Source organism: Dasypus novemcinctus, chromosome 21, assembly GCF_030445035.2.
Source record: "Dasypus novemcinctus isolate mDasNov1 chromosome 21, mDasNov1.1.hap2, whole genome shotgun sequence".
Lineage (NCBI taxonomy): Eukaryota > Metazoa > Chordata > Mammalia > Cingulata > Dasypodidae > Dasypus > Dasypus novemcinctus.
The window spans coordinates 60,720,554-60,744,520 of record NC_080693.1 but is presented as its reverse complement, the minus strand read 5'-3'; the positions used below and the strand labels follow the sequence as shown (position 1 = coordinate 60,744,520).

General features: G+C 46.2%; 1 protein-coding gene across 1 annotated transcript; it reads left to right on the top strand.

Moving 5' to 3' along the window:
* Positions 1–841: 841 nt before the first annotated feature.
* Positions 842–23,401, top strand: LOC101446326 (keratin, type I cuticular Ha8). Its single transcript, XM_058285000.1, is given in 8 exon segments — positions 842–1,336; positions 1,521–1,605; positions 2,447–2,521; positions 21,966–22,051; positions 22,347–22,517; positions 22,598–22,723; positions 23,112–23,160; positions 23,163–23,401. Coding segments are annotated over 8 exon segments (1,326 nt in total).
* The last annotated feature ends 566 nt before the right edge of the window (positions 23,402–23,967 follow it).

Genomic DNA, 23,967 nt, shown 5'->3' with positions numbered 1-23,967 from the left:
ACATTTGGGGGCTGAATTAACTACTGTCATTCTCTGAGCAGGGATATGAATTTCAGACCTCCCATCAACCGCAAACCTGATATCAAAGTCTCCTCAGATTCATCAAAATTCCTTTAATTCAGGGATTCTTAATCTTTTTTGTTCCATGGACCCCTTTGCCAGTCAGGTGAAAACCACGTACCCCTTACTAAGTCCACACTACACTGTACATTATTTAATAAACATATCACACCTGAACCAACAGGACTTCACAAGAATAATGCTTTTGAATTTCAATTCAAGCTCGAGCACCCCTTGTTAAGAACTTCTGCTTTGATGAGGTAAGGAATTAAGAGATATGATGTGGGGCATTTTCAGGACTTGGAGTTGTCCTGAGTGGTACTGCAGGGACAGATGCTGGACAGTGTATGTCCTGCCATGGTCCACTAGATGAACCGAGAGACAGTTTAAACTCCAGTGTAAACCATTATCCATGTGGTGCAGCAGTGCTCCAAAATGTATTCATCAAATGCAATCAATGTACCATGATGATGAAAGAGGTTGTTGATGTGGGAGGAGTGGGGTGAGGGGGTGGAAGGTATATGGGCACCTCATATTTTTTGAATGTAATATTTAAAAAAAAGAGAAAAAAATAAAGTCAAATAATTTAAAATTCTATGAAAGAAAAAAAAGTAAACTTAATAACTGAGTAACAGGATGATGGTTTGAAAATAGATGTCAAAGCAGTGAGCCAACACCCATCTGGGATGGGATATAAAGGAGGTGGGAGGGAGGAGGTTTTCAGACTGGCTTGGCCTTCCCAGCTGATCTGAAACTTCTGTGCAGCCTCAGCGCCTACACCATGACTTACACCTATGCCAGTTCATCTTACCCTCTAGGCAGTAGCAAGGTTCCTGGAGCAACCAATATCTCCATCTCTTCCATCAATATTAGAGGCCGTCCTGGGGCAGAGGTCAAGGCTGCCTCCCTGTGCCTCTTGGCCACCTAGGCACATGCCAACCAAGTCCATGTGGGGTCAACTGCCTTGGGCTGACCCAGCCTCTGTCTGACCCTCAGCTGCCATGCCCCTTTCCCCTTGCCAGGGACCTGCCACATTCTGGGCAGTATCAGAAGCTGTGGGGCCTGTGGTGAAGGCAACTTGTTTGGCCATGATAAGGAGACCATGCAGTTCCTGAATGACTACCTGGCCAATTATTTTGAGAAAGTACAGCAATTGGAGTGGGACAATGTGGAGCTGGAGACTAAGATCTCAAGAGTCAAGCAAATGCCACAGGGAGTTCAGGGTGTGCCTGGACTATAATCCTACTTAAAGACTATCAAGAGATTCCAGCAGAAGGTGAGATCTGGAATAGCCTAGGGTGTGCTGGAAGGGAGAATGGCATGGCAGGAACAAAACCTGCTTACCCTCCAAGAGATTTTGGTTCTTGGATTCTTTTGAGACATGAATGGAGACACCACCTGTGGAGCTTGAGACCAGAGTATGATACTCTGGTACCTGAAATCTCCTTGCTTTTCCTCAGATCCTTTATAGCAAAGCTGAGAATGCCAGGCTGTTCATACAAGTGGACAATGCCAACCTGGCAGCTGATGACATTTTAATCAAATAAGTAAGGGAGAGGGGGCCCAGAGTATCTCTTTTGTTTGTTTGATTTCAAGGTGCCTGGCACAGTACTTGGCAGATAGCGGGTGTTCAAAAATGGTAGTAGAGTAGAAAAATGAACAAATCAGTGAATAGGTGTCTATTCTCTTCATCTCCAAACTTTAATTTAGTATATTACTAGACATAATCATTATATAGGACGGAAGAGAAGAAAAGCATTAAAACAAATAAGAGGTTGATTATCTCAATTCATTAGGTCATATGTCCTTCCCCTCCCCCTATATCTAGAAGAAAAGTGTTTTTAAAATTTTGTAACCAGAAGCAAAAACAGATTATTGCAAGAATAAACTCTGACATAGGTCAGACAGATGTATTGACCATTGGCCAGATCCATCAGAAGGAAAAGTAGTCACTGGAGCTCCTTGATATCAAGAAAATGCAAACTAATGAATGGAAGATACAGGAAAACAATGTAAAATGATTAATCCAAGGGGTAAAGCAGCAAACTGAAGGACCAGAAGGCTTAGTGTTAGCCAATCTTTTTCTGGGCTGTTTAACTCCTATTACGGCAGAATGAATACTGCGTTTTAAGTCCAAACACTTAGGTGGAGTCCATGCATATACTATTTACCAGGCATATGACCTGGACAATCCATTTATTTTTCCTGAGTCTCAGTTTCTTGACTATTCAATGATAATTGTCCTGACGATGAGTTAAATAGCCCGGTGGCTGTTGGCCAATTGACCAAAGGAGGATCCAAGGTGATGATGGAGGTGAAAACCTGGGGCAGCTGAGGGGAATCTTGGCAGTGTTATTTTTGACTCTGTATCTCCCATGGTGAAGGAACAAGAATGAGCTCACTCTGCACCAGCTGGTGGAGATGGACATGTGCAGGATGCACAAACTCCTGGATGACCTGAGCCTGGCCAAGGCTGACCTGGAGGCCCAGCTGGAGTCCCTGAAGGAGGAGCAGCTCTGCCTCAAGAGCAACCATGAGCAGATCTGGTACTGGAAGCTCGAGATTCATGGGGGAGAGTGTAGGGCAGACAAGGGTGTCCCCTGCCCCTGCCCAGTGGCTTTTAGATTAGAACCTGGGTCCAGACGGCATCAGGAGAAAGGGCTGATCTGGATCTGAGGGTCCAGACTGGCTCTGTGGAATGTGGCAGAGTGGGAGCTGCTTCTTTCCACAGACTTGAGAATTTAGGAAGTTTTCCAAATGGGCTCTTCCCATTGGACTCTGGGCCTGCCAGGAAGGGATCCCTGTCTACTCTGTCCAAAGCCCTTTTCTCACTTTGGGTGTCAGTCCCTCTGCCCTGCAGGAAGTCAACATTCTGATGGGTCAAGCTTTCTGGATTGAGCTGGATTCTGAACCTGCTGTGGACCTGAACAAGGATGCCAGGGGACATGCAGTACGAGTACGAGGCCATGGTGGAGATCAAATGCCAGGATGTGGAGCAGTGGTTCCAAGAGCAGGTGAAAACACTGGCTTCCATTCTGGATCAATATGCTGACCATATTTTTGGTCCAGGGTGCTTCAGTCTGAAGGCCATGTCCTGCTCCGAGGAGCTGCAGTGCTGCCAATCAGAGATCCTGGAGCTGAGATGTCCTGCACAACCTGATATGCATCCTTTCTCCTTCAGCACACTGCAGTGCCATCGGCCATCACCTGGTAATAATAACTCTTGGAAGTCTCCCTGATAAGTTTCTTGAACAGTAAGTCAGAGCCCAGGATTTTGGTCCTTCTCTTCCTGATGGAGATGCCTTGTTGCCAAGTTCTCTTGACCCAGAGAAGCAGTTCCTGTTAAAAATCAACCTCAGTTCTTTTAGAAAAAAGTGTGGAAGCTCACGCACACAATCAACAAGGTTTTCCTGGTTACCTATTCCCGCCTCCTGAGATGGCTCCCTTGCCTGTTTGCTCATTGTTTTTGCATGTTGTTTTTGCTCATTGTTTGCACTTGTTGCCTGCTCATTTTTTATTTTTTTTTGCTTGTTGTCTGCTCATAGTCTGTTTGTTTTTTCTTTAGGAGGCACCAAGAACTGAACCTGGGATCTCCCATGTGGGAGGTGGGTGCTCAACTACTTGAGCCACATCTGTTCCCTGCTGTTTGCTTTTACTTATTGTCTTCTCATTGTTTTTGCTCAATGTCTGCTTATTGTCTGCTCATTATTTGTTTGTCTTCTTTAGGAGGCACTGGGAACTGAACCTGGGACCTCTCATGTGTAAGGCAGGCACTCAACTGCTTGAGCCACATCTGCTCCCTGGGTGTCTACTTTTTGTCAGGTATTGGGAATACAGGGATAAACATGATAGCTCCTTCAGTTAGGTTTTTTGATGTAAACTTATGATCATATTAATGTTGATTTTTCCAGAGCTCTGGGGATGTCTAGAACTTCTTGGATTTTTTCTGTGCTTGGTATGTTTGACCATGATTTTCATTGCTGAGTTTTGGGGCACCTGGGTCACTCACCCCATCATTTCCCATTACAGAAAGATAGTCTGCAGAGTTGCCGGTATGAATCTGAGGCCTGCTATGGCACCAAGTCGAACCAGGTGATCAAAACTGTAGAAGAACAGCTGGCAGAGATCTGGGCTAACCTGGAGGGGCAGAACCAGGAGTACCAGGTGCTGCTGGATGTTAGGACCCACTTGAAGGGTGAGATTGCCAAGTATTGCAAACTTCTGGAGAGTGAAGACTGCAAGTAAGTGTGGCCTAGGCAATTCAGATGACTCTTCAGAGATAACTGATGTGCTTGTGGAAGGAGATCTCATCGTAAAGAAGGAACTTCCTTGTGCACTCTCTTTTAGTGACTCAAGTTTTCTTGATTGTGCTTTGTTGGTAGAATAGTACATAATTGCTTGCCAGGTCCCTAAGGGGACTGTTCAGTGTGGAAATCCACTGATGAGCATAGAAGTAGGACTATTCATAGATTTCGTTGGGCTGTGTGATTTGTTGGTGGCAGATCTGTCCTTTGCCTTATGGGATTACCCTTTTCCATACATCAAGAGATCTTACTTCCCATATATGACTTTTCCCACCTTCTCTCCCTCTTTGCAATCTCCTCTTTACACCTGCCTCCTGTGCCCGCCTTCCATATGGTGTCCCTGGTGGCTGTGGGCCTCCCTCAGCTTGTGGACTCAGCACTGGGAGCCGATTCTGAAGTTCTAAGTCCTACTGCAGTAGGTTACAGCTGGCTGCATGGGGACCAGGATTACCCTGACCTTGCTTAGTCTTCCTTCCAGATAAAACAAACCCACTGGAGGTGTTTCACCAAATCAAAGATGCTTCCAACTAGTGGCTTCCTGTTTGTGGCTTAAACTGCCTCTCCTTGCAATGGTATAATTGTCTTCCACTTGAGTTACTGTTTTTCCTAGTGTGTCTTCTGGGATTCAATTCTACTCTAGTGCTTCAGAGTCTCCTAAAATGTAACCGAGCTCCTGTATTAAATAGTCAATAAGTCTTCTTTCTATATCAAGCAATATCCTTCTGTTGTTTGGCAGTATGTGCGGTATGAAAAGAGTCCTGGCTTGGAAGTAATAGGCCATGATAGCTGACATGTTGCTACCAGGAACATTCTGGGGCTCTGGGATCATTGCCCCTGGAAGAAGTTGCTTTCCTGACTTTGGATGTGTACTCAATTTGCCTATCTCTATAGACCTCGTGAAAGGAGTTAATGCTGATTGCCAAGTTTGAATTCCTTCACAACAACTCAGAACCAACGTATCTCTACTGTGCTTTTGGCAACGTCTGTCTCAGTATTTTGTCCAAGAGCAAAATCATACACTTAGAATTCCAATCTAGTCAAAGAGAGGTCATGTTGAGAATTGCCTTGGCCATGGTGCCAAGTTTTTGTCTCATTCAGATTGGCCTCTTTTCACAGAGGCATGGAATTCCTGCCTGCTCTCTTATACATGGAGGCCCCGAGTGGGTACTGGGGACAGCTGTCTTGGTCCTGGCCCATTTCTCACATGCAGTTTTCTCTAGATATTGATGCACATGCTTGGCTACCCTCTGCTGCCTTGGCAGCAGTGGTGGTGAGGATTGCAGTTGGCATCAGAGTACTCTGAATCCCTGGCTGCCTCTTGGACATGACTCTGACATAGTTCAAGGTGTTGTTCTAATCAATTTAGCTTTTAGCAAACACTGAGATGTCAGCACTCAGATCTCAGTTCACCCATATATCCTGGTTCAAAGACTGAAGCAAAATTGGTGCTTCTTCATGGTGGAAAGATTGTGCTCTGGAGTCAGACAGACTGAGGTTCAATTCCAACTGAATGATATTCGCCAAGTCACTACACTCTCTTGACACCTACTCCTCATTTGTAAAACTAGAATAGATTTCTCTCTTACAGTTGTTGAGGGATCATCTGTATATACAAGATGCTCAGTAGAGATTGGTTTATTGGGACTCCCTGGGAACCAGCAGGGACAGTCTTTTCCTCCTTGCAGGGAAGGAGGAGCTAAACAGGTGGTAGCAAAACCCATTAGTAGCTCAGGGTCATAAAGTCTTATGCTGATGACAGGAAGTTTTACCACACTCCTTGTGTTACTGGAACTCAGGTTGTTGCTCCAAGCACCTTAACCGAAACCAGAAGAACTTTCTCGGGCTGTCAGAGGACAGGAATGCCTAGGGAGTCCTTGTGTGTTTCCTTCTAACAAGTAAACCACAAGAGTCACACATATTGAGGAGTGGTCATAACCTCAGCAGATGACAGTGCTGTGAGATCTGGCTTGTCCACCTTGCCTGCCAGGTCGCACCCTTAGGAAACTCCAACTGCGGGGCCTCAGGGGTGGCAGGAAAGACTACTCAGACACAGGGAAGCCGCCATGCTCTAGAGGCTGGCAGGGGCACCTGGACATTGCAGTTTTACTCATGTCTGCTGTTGCAGCCTGAGGCTCAGGGATCCCTCTGGCACCAAGTCCCAAGCAGCCCTCCTCTTAAACGTTGATTTTTACCACCAAAGTCTCCCCTTGCACATTATGTTTCTCTCTCTGCCCTCCAGTATCATGTTGCACTCACAGATTGGACTGATATTGGCTGATCTGGGCAGCTCTTTTTTACTCTCTCCTCTGGAAACTTCTGCTCCTTTGGCTTAGGATCAGATATAGTTTATTTTATTTTATGTTTTTTATTTATTTTTAAAAGATACATAGATCACACAAAATGTTACCTTAAAAAATATAGGAGTTTCCCATATACCCCACTCCCTATATCCCCCACTTTCCCCACATCAACAACTTCTTTCATTAGCATGGTACATTCATTGCATTTGACGAATACATTTTGGAGCACTGCTACACAGCATGGATTATAGTTTACGTTGTAGTTTACACTCTCTCCCAGTCCACTCACTGGGTTATGGCAGTATATATAATGTCCTGCATCTGTCCCTGCTAATCATTCAGGACAACTCCAAGTCCTGAAAATGCCCCAGATACAGTTTGAGCTCAGTGCTAAGCCCATTAGCTTTCAGCTCATCAGCCCTGCACCATCAATATGCTGATTTGCAATATTTCTTCTTTCCAGGCATCACATAATACAACCAGCAGGGCCTCTTCAGGCCCCTTCACTCACCACCTGTTTTTCAACTTCAGTGTCATCCCATAAGAACCAGCACAGTGGAAAGGAGTAATGTTGGGCTGCTGCTATCACCTGGGGGTGGGCGCTGACATCGCTGGTAGAGCTCTGGGAACAGACACACACTTCTGCTTCCCACTCCCTCTACACTGGTGAAGCCAAGAAAATCCAGAACAGGAGAATTTTCTGTTTAGATCTTTCTTTGTGTGTGTGCAGTCCACGATGTGTTGTAACTAAGGTTGACAATGTGTACCCTGCCCTGCCTCCCCTCCTGTTGGCATCCTCCCTTCACATTCCTGACTAAGAATGAGATCGGATTTGTCCCCTCTGTTGGGAAGTGTCTAAGAATCTTTGGAAGCTCAGCTTGTAACAGACAGAACCTTTTCTTACTTTGCTTTTTTCATTTAATTAAGCCTTTCTCAATCTTTTTTATCCTCAATAAAGGTATTAATTTATAAATAAAAAAACCTCATCTTCTCATTTAACATTGTTTTGACTTTCAAAAATACATATACCAAACTCATATCATGACTAAAAGATCATTTATTATACAGAATATGCTTGTTTTCAGATGCCGTTCCCTCTAACAAAAATATCTTCTCTGCCACCTGTTGTGGAGATTCCAAACCACCTCCTCTGGGGGTGTGGGGAGGGTGGGGTGTGGAGGTGTGGGAGGGTAGCTGAGGTGGGCATGGGGTGGGGGCAAGAAGCAACTCTCCTATTAAGAATCACTGTTCCTATTCTGGTATGAGCCTCTGGGCTAAACCAACCTGCTTTACCTGCCTGCCAGGTATAATAAATCTCCGTGCCTGAGCAGTTTTGCAGTAGGTCCAAACCATCCGGGCAGCTCTCTCCTGGTACCTGTCCTTTACCTCTGGCCCCTAGTGGACAGTCCCACTCAGCCACACGGCACACTCACCATCTCCAGACTTGAACTCTGCTTCTCCTCCTCCAGCCAACTCTTTCTCCTGACTTCCCAGCTTCCCTTCGTGGCACATCATTGTCCCAGGAACGCAGGAGTGACCTCTGGGCCACTTTGATTTCTCTGCCTCCTTTGACTCCCATAGCCCATTAACCAACCAGGCCGGCTGGGTGTTTTGGCAGAAGACTTTTGTGACATCCCTGTCTTCCTTTCCACTGCTGGTGGCTAGTTTTGGTTTCCATCACGTCCTGTGGGGGGTACTGTAAGACCTTCCTCCTGCCCCAAGTCTCTTCTGCATTGAGTCTATCCTGCCTTACACTCTTCATTTAATATTTTTTGAGTATATATTATGTGTTGGGAGCATATACAATGGAGATGAAGAGTTCCCAACCTAGGCTGCACATTGGGCACTGGATTAATTTAATTGTGCTGGCCAGAGCGGGACCTCAGTACCCATTGTCGAGTGAATTGAATGGACATCTGTGGCTGGCATGGAAGGGCCCTGGCTTGGTGCGCAGTCTGGCCTCCACCATCTGGCCATTTCTGGGCTGCCTGGTAGAGAATAAAGAACTTGAGCTTGAGGGTCAGGCAGACCTGGGCTAAGGCTTCAAGGACTGCGCTTTCCAGCTTTGTGGTGTTCAGGCAAATTCATTAACTGTTTTCCTTATTCTGCTGCGGTGGAAGACCAGTAACTGCTCTGCAGGGTAGTTCAAAGGGTAAAAGGAAACGACTGCCAAGCATGTGGTGCGATGCTGGGGGGTGCACACTCCTGCCAGCAGGGCTTGGTCTTAGAGTAGTGTGTGTTTGCTTTTGAGTATCTAGGGTTGTGTGTGTGTGTGTGTGTTAGAGTGAGAGAAAAAGAGAACGAGAGAGAGAATGAAATGAAATACTATATATTAAATGCCAAGCCAGATCCCAGCACCCAATAGGCTCTTTTTTTAAAATTTTTAAAAATTTTTATTTAATTCATTTTTTAAAAAAATATTACATTCAAAAAATATGAAGTCCCATTCAACCCCACCGCCCCTACCCCCCACTCCCCCCACAGCAACACTCTCTCCCGTCATCTTGACACATCCATTGCACCTGGTAAGTACATCTCTGGGCATCGCTGCACCCCATAGTCAATGGTCCACATCATAGCCCACACTCTCCCATGTTCCATCCAGTGGGCCCTGGGGGGATCTACAATGTCCCGTAGTTGTCCGTGAAGCACCACCCAGGACAACTCCAAGTCCCAAAAACGCCTCCCCATCTCATCTCTTCCTCCCATTCCCCGCACCCAGCAGCCACCATGGCCACCCTTCCTACACCAATGCCACATTTTCTCTGTGGACATTGGATTGGTTGTGTCCATTGCACATCTATGTCAAGTGGGGGCTTAGATTCCACATGGATACTGGATGCAATCCTCCTGCTTTCAGTTGTAGGCACTCTAGGCTCCATGGTGTGGTGGTTGACCTTCTTCAACTCCATGTTAGCTGAGTGGGGTAAGTCCGATAAATCAGAGTGTAGGAGCTGAAGTCTGTTGAGGCTCAGGGCCTGGCTATCATATTGTCAGTCCAGAGATTCAAATCCCCTAAATATATCTTAAACCCCAACACCAACTATAATTCCAGTAAAGTAGCATGAAAGTCTTGTGAAAAGAGATCCCATCTGAGTCCAGTTCCATCACGCAGAAACACCGGCTCCAAAGAAGGGCCATCTGACATGGCAGTGAACCCCATCTGTCATGACCATAGAACCCTTGGGTCTCTTTATCCCTCAAAAGAACCAATACCTGGGGTTGTATCTACTTTATCTGTCTCTTAGACTCTGCTCAGTTGTGCATAAGGGCAATCCTTCTGACAACCTCCAGACTCTTTTTTAGAGACTCGTAGCCATATAAACTCATTTCTCTTTTCCATTTCCCCCTTACATTAGGTCAAACAGCATTTTAAAGTCATGTTATTATATGTAGACAGGGATATTCTGCTGATCCGCATTGAATCTTTATTTTTTATTTTTTTAAAGATTTATTTATTTATTTAATTTCCCCCCTCCCCTGGTTGTCTGTTCTTGGTGTCTATTTGCTGCGTCTTGTTTCTTTGTCCGCTTCTGTTGTCGTTAGCGGCACGGGAAGTGTGGGCAGCGCCATTCCTGGGCAGGCTGCTCTTTCTTTTCACGCTGGGCGGCTTTCCTCACGGGCGCACTCCTTGCATGTGGGGCTCCCCCAAGCGGGGGACACCCTTGCGTGGCATGGCACTCCTTGCGCGCATCAGCGCTGCGCATGGCCAGCTCCACACGGGTCAAGGAGGCCTGGGGTTTGAACCGCGGACCTCCCATATGGTAGACGGACGCCCTAACCACTGGGCCAAAGTCCGTTTCCCTGCATTGAACCTTTAATTCAAGGTCATTTTCTAGTTGCATCTTCAGCTGGTATTTGGTAATGATCCCTCAGTGCCAGGGAGGCTCATCCCTGGGTGTCATGTCCCACGCTGGGGGGAATGCACTGCATCTACATGCTGAGTTTGGCTTCGAGACTGGCCACATTTGAGTAACATGAAGGCTGTCAGGAGGAAACTCCCAGGCACAATGCTGCTCTAGGCCTTGTTCTTATTGCAGGTGTATAGGCTCACAAGCATAGTCATTAGTATCAGGAGCCCACTGTTGGACCCTCATTCCTTCCTGGTTCTTACCGTTGCACCTGGGGGACAGCTGCTGCTCCCCTAGGGACCACGACAGAGCCCCCCCGGCCAGGAACCCAGTACCCCCCCAGCTGTTGTTTTTAATTGTTTCCACTATGAGTATATCTAAACATTACCATGCACCCTGGACATATGCTCTGTATAACTCCCTGTCAATAGGCTCTTAAACATTAACTTCACTTGACCTTTCTCTGTCCTTCACATTGTTTTTTATTAATGACTGCCCTCTTAACCACAGGCTTAACAAACACAGTATGGATTTACCCCTATTCACTCCTCCCTTCTTCCAACTTAGATGTTCTCATAAAGCAATCTTAGTGAAAAAGAGTGAACTGGGAAAACAAACAGAATTTGCTTAACATAGCGAGGAAAATGCACACTAACTGATTTTACATGAGGTCATTCAAACCTTTGCTTCTCTTAGATTTATAAAATTCTGTTTTTTTTTTTTTTTTTTAATGTTGTCCTTCATTTACCTGAGAGGAAGGTCCTGCAAAGCTCTTCTGCTGCAGAGCCGTGGTTCTCTTCTCAAAGGGTGGCCAGGGCCAGCAGCACAGCCTTAGCCTCCGGCAGATTAGAAATGCAGATTCTCAACGCTCAACCCCAGAGCTCTTGAATCAGAAACTCTGGGGTGGGGTCGAGTGTTTTTTGCAAGTCCTCCAGGTTCTTTTGAGCAGGACAAAATTTGAGAACCATACAGGTAGATGACAAGAAAATACAAGGAGACCATGCTTTCAGCTGAAATTAGCATACATTTCAGGTTCAGCTTCACAGGCTTTAAACAATGCTATTATGGCTCTATAGATCTGTATTTTTGTGACATTCACATGTGTTTCTTTCAGGGGGCCACCATCAGGGATGGGACTCTGTTGGCTGCACACTGGCAACTTGCTTCCCTGAGGTGACAGCCTTGCTTCTCCTAAACTCACCCTGCATGTTTTGATTTCTGAGCATTTGCCCCTGCTCATCTTGTTTTTAAGAAAACCCTCTTCCCTACTTAGCCAAGTCTTATCTATCTTTGAAGTTCCAGATAAAGTATCTTCGATGCCCAGAAACATCTCTCTCCTCTGAGTTCCATGCGATTTACGCTCTGAGCTTTTTGAGAGGCAGCGATTCCTTTGTTCTTCTCTGTGTGACCCTTGCTGCCTTGAGAAGGGCTTTGCTGTAGCAGGAGCTCAGGGAATATTTGATCATTGGAGTAGGTCACTGGGACAAGGTCAGTGATGGTGATGAGACTGGCCTTGGCAAATATCCCCCACATCTGCACATAGCGTTGTTATAGGAAATGTCCTGATGGGTGTCACTGATTGTACTTGTGCTGGTCACAGCTGTAGGGGCCCCTTCCCCAGGATTCTGCTGTCCAGAGTGAAAACTTCTAAACTTCTAAGAACAGGCTCCTGGATGCTACACTGAAAATTGATAAGTAATCAATCAAAACAACAAACAGCCATCCACCTCATAGCTCCAACAATAATTATGCCAAAGCTTAGCAAGTTAAACTTTGGCATAAGGAGGGAAATGATGTGGGTTATGGGTGGGAGGCCCTTTGTCTCTTCAGAGATAACCTAAACTGTCTGTCCTGATTTGTGGGTGTGGAATGGTGAAAGGCTGCAGTCTTGCCCTTGGTGACCATGGCAACGACTCCAGTCCCAGTAAACAGTTTAACAATGCAAACTCTATAAACTTTAAATATTCAGGGGAAATGCAAACCAAATGTGCTAAAAGCTTATCTAGAAGGTATAAAGTCCATGCTAAAAGCTTACCTAGGATGTAGAAGATATATGCTAATTCAAGCCTATCGAGAAATGAAACAAAAGAACCATTTGGCCTTTCCTCTTTGTATAAAAGGGACTCAAAAATCTTGTTTGGGGCTCGGGTTTGAAACAGAAAGCTCCCGAGTCCAGCCAGCCATCAGTAAACCATTTTTTTCTTCTCAAAATTATTCCTGAGTCCTGGCCTTTCTATACACAAATAATTGAACCTCTCTCAAATTCTACAACAGCAGCAGTAGTTATGATGGCTGAGCAGCTGGAGGCACCATAATTCACACAGCAGTCTTGGGCAAGAATTTGCTGGGCCAGCTGCTGGTAGCCTCTTAATCCAAACTCAACAGGAATTCTATCTAGTGTCCCTGTTTCAGAGTGTTAGTGTTGTAGCAGAGAGAAGTTGGGTATATGTGGTATTGAAGGCCAGGATGTGAGAATTCTGAGAAGGAAGATTTATTATGATCGGCTAGACTCAGTGGATTTCTGTCCTAATAAAAACCGAGCCCTGAATAGAACTTTTGGGTCCCTTTGATACAGAGGATGTCTGTCTACCACATGGGAGGTCCGCGGTTCAAACCCCAGGCCTCCTTGACCCGTGTGGAGCTGGCCCATGTGCAGTGCTTATGTGTGCAAGGAGTGCCGTGCCATGCAGGGGTGTCCCCTGCGTAGGGGAGCCCCAAGTGCAAGGAGTGCGCCCCGTAAGGAGAGCCGCCCAGCACGAAAGAAAGTACAGCCTGACCAGGAATGGTGCCACACACATGGAGAGCTGACACAACAAGATGACGCAACCAAAAGAAACACAGATTCCCGTGCTGCTGATAACAACAGAAGTGGACAAAGAAGATGCAACAAATAGACACAGAGAGCAGACAACCAGGGTGGGGGGGGGGGAGGGGAAATAAATAAATAAATAAATCTTTAAAAAAAAACAGTGCTTATATGCAAAAGGACTTTTTTGTTAAGTTTCCTCAAGTGTTTTATCTGAGTATCAGATAGGTTATATCCTCCAGGTAAGCTTGAATTAACACATATCCCCCACATTCCAGGTAAGCTTTAATTAACACACTTAGTTTGCATCCTCCATGAATATCCAAAGTGTATAGAGTTTATACTTTTCAGTTGGCTTTCCAGGGAACTAGGCATACTTGGATATAGAATAAGTCTGAATTTATGCACAGGCCATATTACTTCCCCCCTTTGATGCTTACTTAAGGTTATTAAGCTTTGGCATCACTATTGTCAGAGTCTCTCTGGACTGACTGGTATGTATATAGAGCCATGAGATGGACAGCTGTCTGCGTTTTTACTATACCATTTATTAGGTTGCATATTTTGTTTACGATGAAAGGGAGGAGGCAAGGAAGTATGGTGCATCCTCCTATAAGGAAGGCAATTATTCCCAGTAGAAGCTTGAAATTGTTTGCTATTGACTGCCAGCTTCTAAAGGGATTACTTAAATTCCAACCATTCCACGTCTGCACTGCAACATGAGCAATTTTTACCATTTTGCTTGTAATTTCATTGATAGCTTTTCCAGTGCTGTCTAGTTCAAGGCAGCAGTTAGGGAGATTGAATTTTCTGCAAACTCCCCCTTCAGCTGCTAGGAGATAGTCTAGGGTGAGATGGTTTTGACAGCTAGCATTTCTGAATTTAGTGTGCTGTTGGGTAGTAAGTTTAGAGCATGGGCAGTTTCATTATTTATATTAATTTATTTTTTAAAATTATTTCCTTCCCCCTCCCCTGGTGTCTGCTCTCTGTGTCCCTTTGCTGTGTGTTCTTCTGTGACTGCTTCTAACATTATCAGCTGCACCAGGAATCTGTGTTTCTTTTTGTTGCATCATCTTGTTGTGTCACCTCTCCGTGTGTGCGGTGCCATTCTTAGGCAGGCTGCACTTTCTTTTACGCTGGGCAGCTCTCCTTATGGGGCACACTTCTTGTGCATGGAGCTCCCCTAAGTGGGGGCACCCCTGCGTGGCAGGGCACTCCTTGCTCGCATCAGCACTCTGCACGGGCCTGCTCCACATGGGTCAAGGAGGCCTGGGGTTTGAACCGTGGATCTCCCATGTGGTAGGTGGATGCCCTATCCATTGGGCGAAGTCCGCTTCCCTTGATTAGTTATTATTTCTACTATGGCTTGTAAGCAGATGATTTGGTTTAGCATATAGATAGGGGTTTGGTAACCCCACACACCATCCTTTGCCCAAGTTCCTGGCCCATAGGACTGGATTATACACTCAGGGGGCCATTCTTCACCTCCCCAGGTAATGACAGCCCTTTTTTCTGTTATATTTTGATATACTGGCTGGTTTAGCTCTTTTCCTTCTGCTAAGGGAATGAGGAAGAAGGAGGGTTTTATTGTACCGAGCATGCAAGTGCCACACCAGTTTTGGGGAAGTTCTTGGAATGCAACTTTTCTACAAATCCAAAACAGACCATTTGGGGCAGTAAAGGGGCCCTCTGCAGTGGAGTTCCACACTGTGATTAATTTGGGGAAAGTACAATTTATGAGAGTGAGGTCAAATTCATTCCATGTTCCCCAAGGTTCTGTTGTATTGGTGGTATAATTTTGGAAATTTCGGCACCCCCCCCCCCCGTACATGTTAGGTTTCCAACAGATATAGAGGCAGGCCCTTGAAGCACAATATTTTCCTATGACAGAAGTTTGCAAGGGCCACATACTATCTTGGAGGACAGCTGGGAGGCCAGTTTAGTTACATGGTTGACTGTAATTGTATTCTCTAGTTTCCCAGGGCCATTGGTCTCCCATATTAGTACCTCCACATACATAGCATGAGGAGACATTTAAGGATGCCCCTACTACTTCAACTAGGTTTATGAAGAAGTTTTCTTTTGCTGCTCGTGGAATGGGAAAAAGGGCTTTTCCATTTCTTCATAGAAGGAGTGAAACACAGAGTGGGCTTTACTTGTGAGTGTGTGTTCCCAATACCCAACCCAGATGTAGGCTGCTGGGTCTATTCCTCTAGTGTCAATGTAGAGGCCCATTTATACTTCCTGAGTCTGCCAGGATCAAGGTTAAGGATGGTGAGCTCTAAGGGGTTACACTGACCATGTGGACAGTTAGCTGGGGCCATACCTTTGGTGAGGACGGCAGTTTGTTTAGTTGTATCTGTGCTCCAGGTGGCCCAGGTGACATAGGACTAGTACAGGCGGTAGTTTGCACTAGAAGCCCTCCCTTGGGCTACACTTTTCATTTCTGGAGCACACATATACTTATTGTTATGAGTATAATTCTGCTCCCAGCTGAGCCCTCCACATTTGGTGTTCCATTGTATCCCAGAGTTTATAACTTTACATGCGTCAAATAGGAGGGACACTCATTGGTTCCAGCTAGTGACGGGGGTGGAGTTAAGTAGCTCCCCATTTTGATTAAACACTCTCTTTCCCATTTATGGGAGACTGTTGGGGGCTTGGGGTCATAGCAGGTTATTTGGCTGGATAGGTTACAGACACTAAAGGAGAGTCCCTGAAACTGGCAGGTGGTTATATAGCCCTTGCAGTTGTAATGGCTATGATATATTAATGTGGTATTGACATGGGCCCCGTTTGCACTTCTTGGACACATGGTTTACTCTCTGTGGTGCCAATCTGGGACCAGAGGAGGATTAGGGCTAGGAGTAGGGAAAATAACTGAAGGGGCATTGTAACTGGGATTAAACCGGATTTCTATTCTTTGGCTATGCATAGACCAATCAGCTTCTGGGATGTGACTGGAGCAGAACTCAGCGTTCCGTCCTCAACCTCCAGCTGTGCGTGGACCAGTCAGCTTCTGGGGTGTGACTGGAGCAGGGCTTGGTGTTCCAACCCTCAATCTTGGGCCATGTGTGGACCAGTCAGCTTCTGGGGTGTGACTGGAGCAGGGCGTGATGCTTTGTTTTTCACAAGATGAGTCTGGTTGAGTTGTGGGTATCTGGAATACAGGTCCAGGACCCTGGGGCAGCTTGCTTGACACGGCTATGGTGTATCCATGGGGTGATTTCAGCTACTTTAACTGCAGTGGGGGTGGATAAAATGACAAATAGGGTCCTCGCCATCGAGGGGTTAGTGGAGCTGATTTCCAGTCTTTGACCCAGACTGCATTTCCCGGCTTGTATGGGTGTGTGGAGCTGCTTAAGCTAATGGGGATCCTTCCTTGGACCCAGTGATGCAGGTTTTGTAGGGTTTTCCTTAAGCTGATCATTTAATGAGCTATTGATAAGTTTCCTCTTTCTCTGAGATTCCCTTCTATATTTCAGATTAAGGGGGAGGCCTCCCAAAGAGGATTTCATAAGGGGTTAGGCTTAGCTTTCTGCTTGGGCTGGCCCAAACTTGGAGTAGAGCACTTGGGAGTACTTGCACTCACGTTAGCCCAGTTTCTTGGCAAATTAGTTATGTAAATGCCAATTGACAGAATGCTTGAGAATAATGTTGGCAATATGTCTTTATTGTATGGTTCATTCGCTCTACTTTCCCTGAACTTTGAGGACAGTAAGCGGTGTGCAGTTTCCATCGGATGCGCAGTGCTTTGGCAATCTTTTGAGTGACTTCGGAGATGAAGGCAGGTCCATTGTCAGAGCCAATTGAGAGGGGTAGCCCATATCGAGGAATGATTTCCCTGAGGAGAACTTTGGCCACTTCTTCAGCTTTTTCTGTTCGAGTGGGGAAGGCTTCCACCCAGCCAGAAAAGGTGCAAATGAGGACTAGGAGATATTTATAGTTTCCGGATAGTGGCATTCAGTGAAGTCAACTACTAGATCTTCAAGAGGCATACTGCTGAGTCCTTGGACTCCTGGGGCTCCCGTGGGTCCCTGGTGAAGGTTATTCTTTGCACATATCACGTACCGCTGGCATATGGCATGGGTGATAGCGGCTAGACTTTGGATGTCGAAGAATCTTTCTAACACTTCTTTAAGATGGGTTTTTCCCAAGTGTGTGTTTTCATGGTAGTCTTGGACTACAGTTGTGGATAATAGTCAAGGCATGACTATTCTGTGATCGGGCAATGTCCACCACCTGTTTGCTCCCTGTGCCCCACTCTCGGAGAGTATCTACTCTTTCTCGGCTTGAGTATATTGTGGTTCCCGGTGATTCAGAGGCTGTGGGATGAGAGCAGGCAGTGTATACTGGAGGTTCTGATAATTAAGAGGTTGAGGAAAGAGGGCAGTGGCCAGGTTTTCAGATAAGGATCTTTCCTGTGCTGCTCTTTTTGCTGGAGCATCTGCCCTCCGATTTCCTTGAGTGATGGGGCTGTGGCTTGTCTGGAGTCACGGTCACTTTGATAGGCTCCCAAACTGCTTCTAGTAGTTCCAGAATCTGTGTGCCATATTTAATGCTCTTTCCTCCTGAGTTAATGAGTCCCTTTTGTTTGTATAAGGCTCTATGTGTGTACAGGGTAAGGAAGGTGTATTTGGAGTTTGTGTAGATGTTAACCTAGACCCCAGCTGCAAGTTGTAGGGCTTGGGTGAGGGCAATGAGTTAGGCTTTTTGTGCTGATGTGTTATCCAGGAGGCGCTGGGCCTCTACTGTGCTTTCGGAGGTTACTACAGTGTATCCCGCTCACTGGTCACTGCCCTGAATAAAGCTACTCCCATCTGTGAAGAACTCCATGTTGGGATTTGGTAGTGGCTGATCTTGGAGGTCGGCTGACTGGAATATACTTCTTGCAATGTTTCCAGGCAGTTATGGGTTGGAATTCCCAGCTCCATGGGTAGCAGTGATGCCAGGCATTGATGTAGGGGAACTGGTCAGGGTGCTCTGGTTTTCCGGTTACTATATCATGGACTTTGTGAATGATCTGGGGGTCAAAGGTACCCTCCTGGGACCAGCCCATGCTGAAAGTCAGGCATTCAAATTCACAAAGCATTCTAAGCTTTCCTGGCTGGAACTTTATGCCATATACATCTCCATGGAATGCTCAGGGAAAGTTTTTCAGCATACAAGCTAATGGGGTTCTACTTTGTGTGTTTCCCATGTTTCCACCCTGTGGACCAGATGAGGTCTCCACAGAACCATGGATCAGGACTCCACACTTGCCCCACAGAAGTGTGTTTCTGCGTCTCACTCAGTCTCCACAATTTCACGCACACAACCACCCCTTTTCCTTTCTCGGACCTGGAGAAGACGGTTCCTCCCTTTTCCTCCAGAGTACTGGGCCTTATTCTGAGAGCTGATCAGGCTCCCCTCCTAATTTTTTTCAGAATTAGGCTTTTCCCACTCTATGCCCGTGGGGATCTTACCTGTCTGGTATGCAGAGCTCCTTGCTTCGTTCTCAGGATCACTTGAACCCTCTGGTGCCTCTGGTTTCTCTGGGAGGGCTCTGGCAGAGTCCACAGCCTCTTTCTGGACTAAAGGGGAGTCCAGGGGTGCTCAGAGCTGAGGTTTGCCCATGTCCTTCCAGCCTCCTCGGAGATGTCGGGAGGGGCAATCAACCTTTGCTGCCTCTGGCTTTCTCAGCATATCTGGACAAACCCCCAGAGATATTGTAGCCGAGAGAAGTCGGGTATATATAAGTGGTATAGAAGTCCAGGATGCAAGAATTTTGAGAAGGAAGATTTATTATGACTGGCTTGACTTGGCAGACTCCTGTCCTAATAAAAACTGAGCCTCAAATTGGATTTTTGAGTCTCTTTATACAGAAGATGTACGAGTGGGGAGTCAAACAGTGTTTATATATGCAAAAGGACTTTTTCTTAGTTTCTTCAAGTGTTTTATCTGAGTATCAGATAGGTTATATTCCAGGTAAGCTTGAATTAACACATATCCCCCACGTTCCAGGTAAACTTTTAACATGAACCCCCCACATTCCAGGTAAGCTTTTAACACAAATCCTCACATTCCAGGTAAGCTTTAATTAACATATTTAGTTTGAATCCTCCCTGAATATCCAAAGCCTATAGAGTTTATACTATTCAATTGGCTTTCCAGGGAACCAGGCATATTTGGATATAGAATAAGTTTGAATTTATGCACAGGCCATATTATTAGAACTAAATGGTGACTAGTCAGAGGAATATGCCCAGGATGGGGAAGGGGACTTAGTAACGTGCTAAACGAAGACTAGTTGAAAGAACTAGGAATGAGAAATCTCACTTCTATCCACAAAGAGCTGTGGATAGAAACAGAATGACTGGATTTATCCTCCATGGGACCCCATGGGTAGAATTAGGAAATAAATTAAGTACATGACAAACTCTCTGACTTATTTGCTAACATATCACCGGTATTCAGTACCAGTGTCTGCCTGTCACAGATTAGGTTTGCAGTAAATATTTGTTGAATGAATGAATGAAAGAAAAATTAAATAGGGAGATAGATTTTGGCTTTTGTAATAACACTCTCCTATATTGGAAGCTCCTAAGGCAGAAGCTTCCTGTTATTTATCTCTGGATCCTCGGTTCTTGCCCAGGGTCAGGGGAACTGTGGACCACAGAGACTGAGTTGGCCAATGATGGGATGGGTCATCCTGGAAGATGGTGGGCTGGACAACCACCTGGAGGGGAGTTATCAGAGAGTGGATCCAGTGCCAAAGGGTCCTAGATTGGAGAACTTTGAGATCTCTTTCAGCTTGGCAAGTCTATGTTTTAGGACCAGCTAAACAAGCACTGCTGCCCCAAGAGCCCTCCTCCATTTATCTTTGGTATGAGGTCAAAGTAGCGTTGCTGTTAGCATTGCCTGGAAGCTGGCTAGCTGCCCATTTCTAGGGTTTATTGAACAATGGGCCACTGGCTTGTTTGAATGCTCTGAATGTGTCTGAAGATTAAGGAAACTTAAATTTTGTTCTAGATTCTCCCCAAAAATGGACAATCAAGGTGGGTACATTTCAAAGAGATGCAAGAACATTTCTAAAGAAGAAAGATGAAAGTTCTTGAGTGTGTATCTTCTGTAAACAAGGTGAAGAGAGACTCAGTCTGGTGAAAGGGTCAGTATCTAGGAAGGGTAGATGCCCAGAAAGGAGGGATGGTACCTGAGAACAGATGCCATATTATTAATCACTGCCTGCCTTAATTAGCTTCCAATACTCAGAAACAGAATTTCATTTCTTGGGAATCACAAATTACCCAGTTTCGTTCATGAGTTTGTTTTTCACTTCCAAAGCTGCTTATCTGTTTCACATCTGCACAGGGAAAGTCTTAATTGCCAAAACTGATTTGATATGTTATCTTTTTTTTTTCATTTTATTTCAGTCCTAAATACCTTTTAAATTTTTCACTTGACTTCTTCTTTGACCTGTGGGTCATTTAAAATTGTGTTATTTAGTGTCTGAACACCAAGATCAGTTTGGAATTTTGTTTCTCTTTCATTGCTCCAGCTTTGTGTTTTTCACTAATATTTATGAAGGAAGATTTAATCTCTTTTCCATTGCTTTTTTTCATCAAAGGATCCTGGATATTTATTTTCTGATTTGAGGAAAGTCAGCTTCCGGTTATGGCAGGAGAAAACAAAGAGCATTAAGCTCAAGATCTGGAAAATGCAAGCCCCCTCCAATTGTTTAGCTTTTAAAGTTTATAACACACTTTAGAACACATTAATTATCCCATTTGATTCCATTCCAGGAACTCTCTTCTGAGGCAGGCCAGGCAGTGAAGGCCCCGGGGGACACTGGGTTCAGAGTTCTTAAGCTGCTTGCCAGAAGCCATGTGGCTACTGAGTGGTAGAATGGGCCTTGGCCCCAGGTTTCCTACCTTAAGGGCATTTCCTACTAAGCTCTGCTGCCCCAATAAGGATATGCTTCCTCACAGCAGCTCCACTAACTCCCGAGTGCTAATAATTCACAACAGAAATCATGCTCCACTGCCCACAAGTGGGACACGCAGAGGCCAAAGAGTTTATACCATTTGGGAAGGGTCTGACCTGGGAACAGAGAGGGGTATTGGGTTTTATCATCTTTCTTCAGGGCACTAAGGAAGCCTCACTCTTCTAGAGCTAAAGAAAGCTGCTTGATTTGCCCATTTTGGCAGTTTGGCCTCTAATCTGAGAGAGAATCCAGGGTCCATTTCCATAGGGTGACAGAGGAGGGTCTGCAGGGATCCCACTGGATTGCAATGGCTCTGTTACTCCGCTGCACTCTTTTGGGCCATGAGACCATGAGAGCAGGTGCTGGCTGGCTTGTCCATCACGGTATCGTCAGCACCATCCACTTGGCCTGGTTAGTCATAGGTGCTTGTGTTGAACCAGTGGGGAAAATCCTGTTGCTTTCTGGGCTATGAGTGCACTACATAGGAAAAGCCAACTCAAAATTAGCCTGTCAAAGGGAAGGCCAGTGGGATAACAGCTGTAAGTTATGTCCTGGTACCTTTCCTGCTCATTTGTCCTAACTCGGCAACCCTCTGTTCTGTCCTGTTCAAGGTACGAGAGGGAGCACTCACTCCGTCAGCGGGCAGAGGCTGCCATCTGCGGCCTGCACGGGGCTTGGGAGATCTCACGCTGACCAAGTGTGACTTGGAGGCCCACCTGGAGCCCCTGAAGAAGGAGCTGCTCTGTCTCCAGAAGAACCACGAGCAGGTGTCTGGCCCCTTCAGTGACACATTGAGGTCACTTTGCGGAAGAAACGAGGCTCCCTCCGGCAGGCCCCATCCTCGTGATGGAGCCTCACAAGCCGGGACCATGAGCTCCAGCTTTCAGTGAGGAGGGGGCCCTTCACTCACAGCACCTGGAAGCTGCTGGATGCTTCTGCCAGTGCCTCGTCCTCAGACGGGCACAGGGGAATGGCTGGGGAGGATGGAGAATGGGAGCTGAGGCTCTGAGTGGAGGGAAATGGGGGTTCCATGAGAGGGCCATCCTCCATCTATGCACACAGGAAGTCCACACCCTGAGGTGTCGGCTGGGAGACAAGCTCTGGATTGAGCTGGACACCGAGCCCACTGTGGACCTGAGCAGGGTGTTGGGGGAGCTGCGGTGCCTATATGAGGGCATGGTGGAGACCAGCCGCCAGGATGTGGAGCAGGGGTTCTAGGCCCAGATGAGGATGGTGCTGCAGGGCAGCAGAGAGCCCCGGCTTTCATCTGGGCCAGGGAGGTGGTCTTGTCTTTACATGCACTTGTGCTTCAGTCTGAAGGCATCAGCCTGCAGTTTATGTCCTGCTCCGAGGAGCTGCGGGGCTGCCAGCTGGAGATCCTAGAGCTGGGACGTGTGGTGAACGCCCTGGAGGTCGAGCTGCAGACCCAGCACAAGCTGGTGGGTTTCCTTTGCATGCGTGGAAAACTCAGCTTGACTTCCACTTCCCACAGACAGTTCTGCATTCAATACATGGCTCATTTATACACACAGACCAGGGACACAGCTTAAACCATGACTTGTTCTCCTTTGGAAGAACTTTCTTATAGGTACAGATGCTGAACCAATGAAGGCTAACCAAATGAGGGAGGCTCTGCAGACTTACCTTCAAGTCTATGTTGAAGAGCAGTAACACATTGTTAGTTCTTTAAACTGAAGACTGCTAATGGGGTTGCATCTTCTCCGAGCCTGGCAATATCTTGGAGTGTCATGGTCTTACTCACAATAGGGCTTAGGGCAGGAATCCATGATTTTTAAAGCCTACTGCTCCCTTTCTTTGATATTACAGAAAGACAATCTGCAGAGCTCCCTGTGTGACTCTGAGGCCTGCTATGGCACCTGCTGGCCCAGATGCAGGGCATGATAGAAAAGGTGTAGGAGCAGCTGGCAGGGGTCCAGGCTGACCTAGAGGGGTAGAACCAGGAGTACCAGGTGCTGTTGGACGTCAGGGCCCAGCTGGAGGGGGAGATCAACATGTCTAGAACTTTCTGGAGAGCAAGAACTGTAACTACACACCCTGACATTGTCTGTGCCAAAGCCACGTGTAAAAGCCGAGATTCCTTATTGGTTCTGACCTAAGAGGAGCCCAGGAGGCCAGCTAGGGTGGCATTGCAGACCTCATCTTTGGAGACAAACTTGCTGCCTGAAAGGCCAGGTAAGCTTACACCTGCCCAGAAGTATCAAAGTGCAGGATCTTTTCCACTCAACGCTGTCCGTTTTGCTGACTACACTGCATTCCCTGCTGCTAGTCACTCCCACAGGGGGCGAACATACTGAGAGCTCATTTAAGTTTTGCTAAATTCTCCCTGGAAGAAGTATGACAGCAGCAAGAGATCTTAAAACTTATAGCATTTTAAAATAGTGTTAGACAATTTGCAATTACTTGTTTTAATGTCTCAATAATTGTGTGGAAGAGGTAAGACTGATAGGACACTCTTAAAACCTAAGGAACAGTGTCAGGGGCCTTGTTGAAATTAATAGGGCTGCTGACATCTAGCCTCCTCCCGCCCCACCAGCCTGTCCACCTTTTCTCTCTGCCATGTCCCTTTCCCGTGGATGGTGACACTGGTTTTGCACACAAAGCAGCCTAAGTTTTGCTCCCAGCTCCACTGTGGACTTAGGGAAATCACTGCCTCTATCTAAGG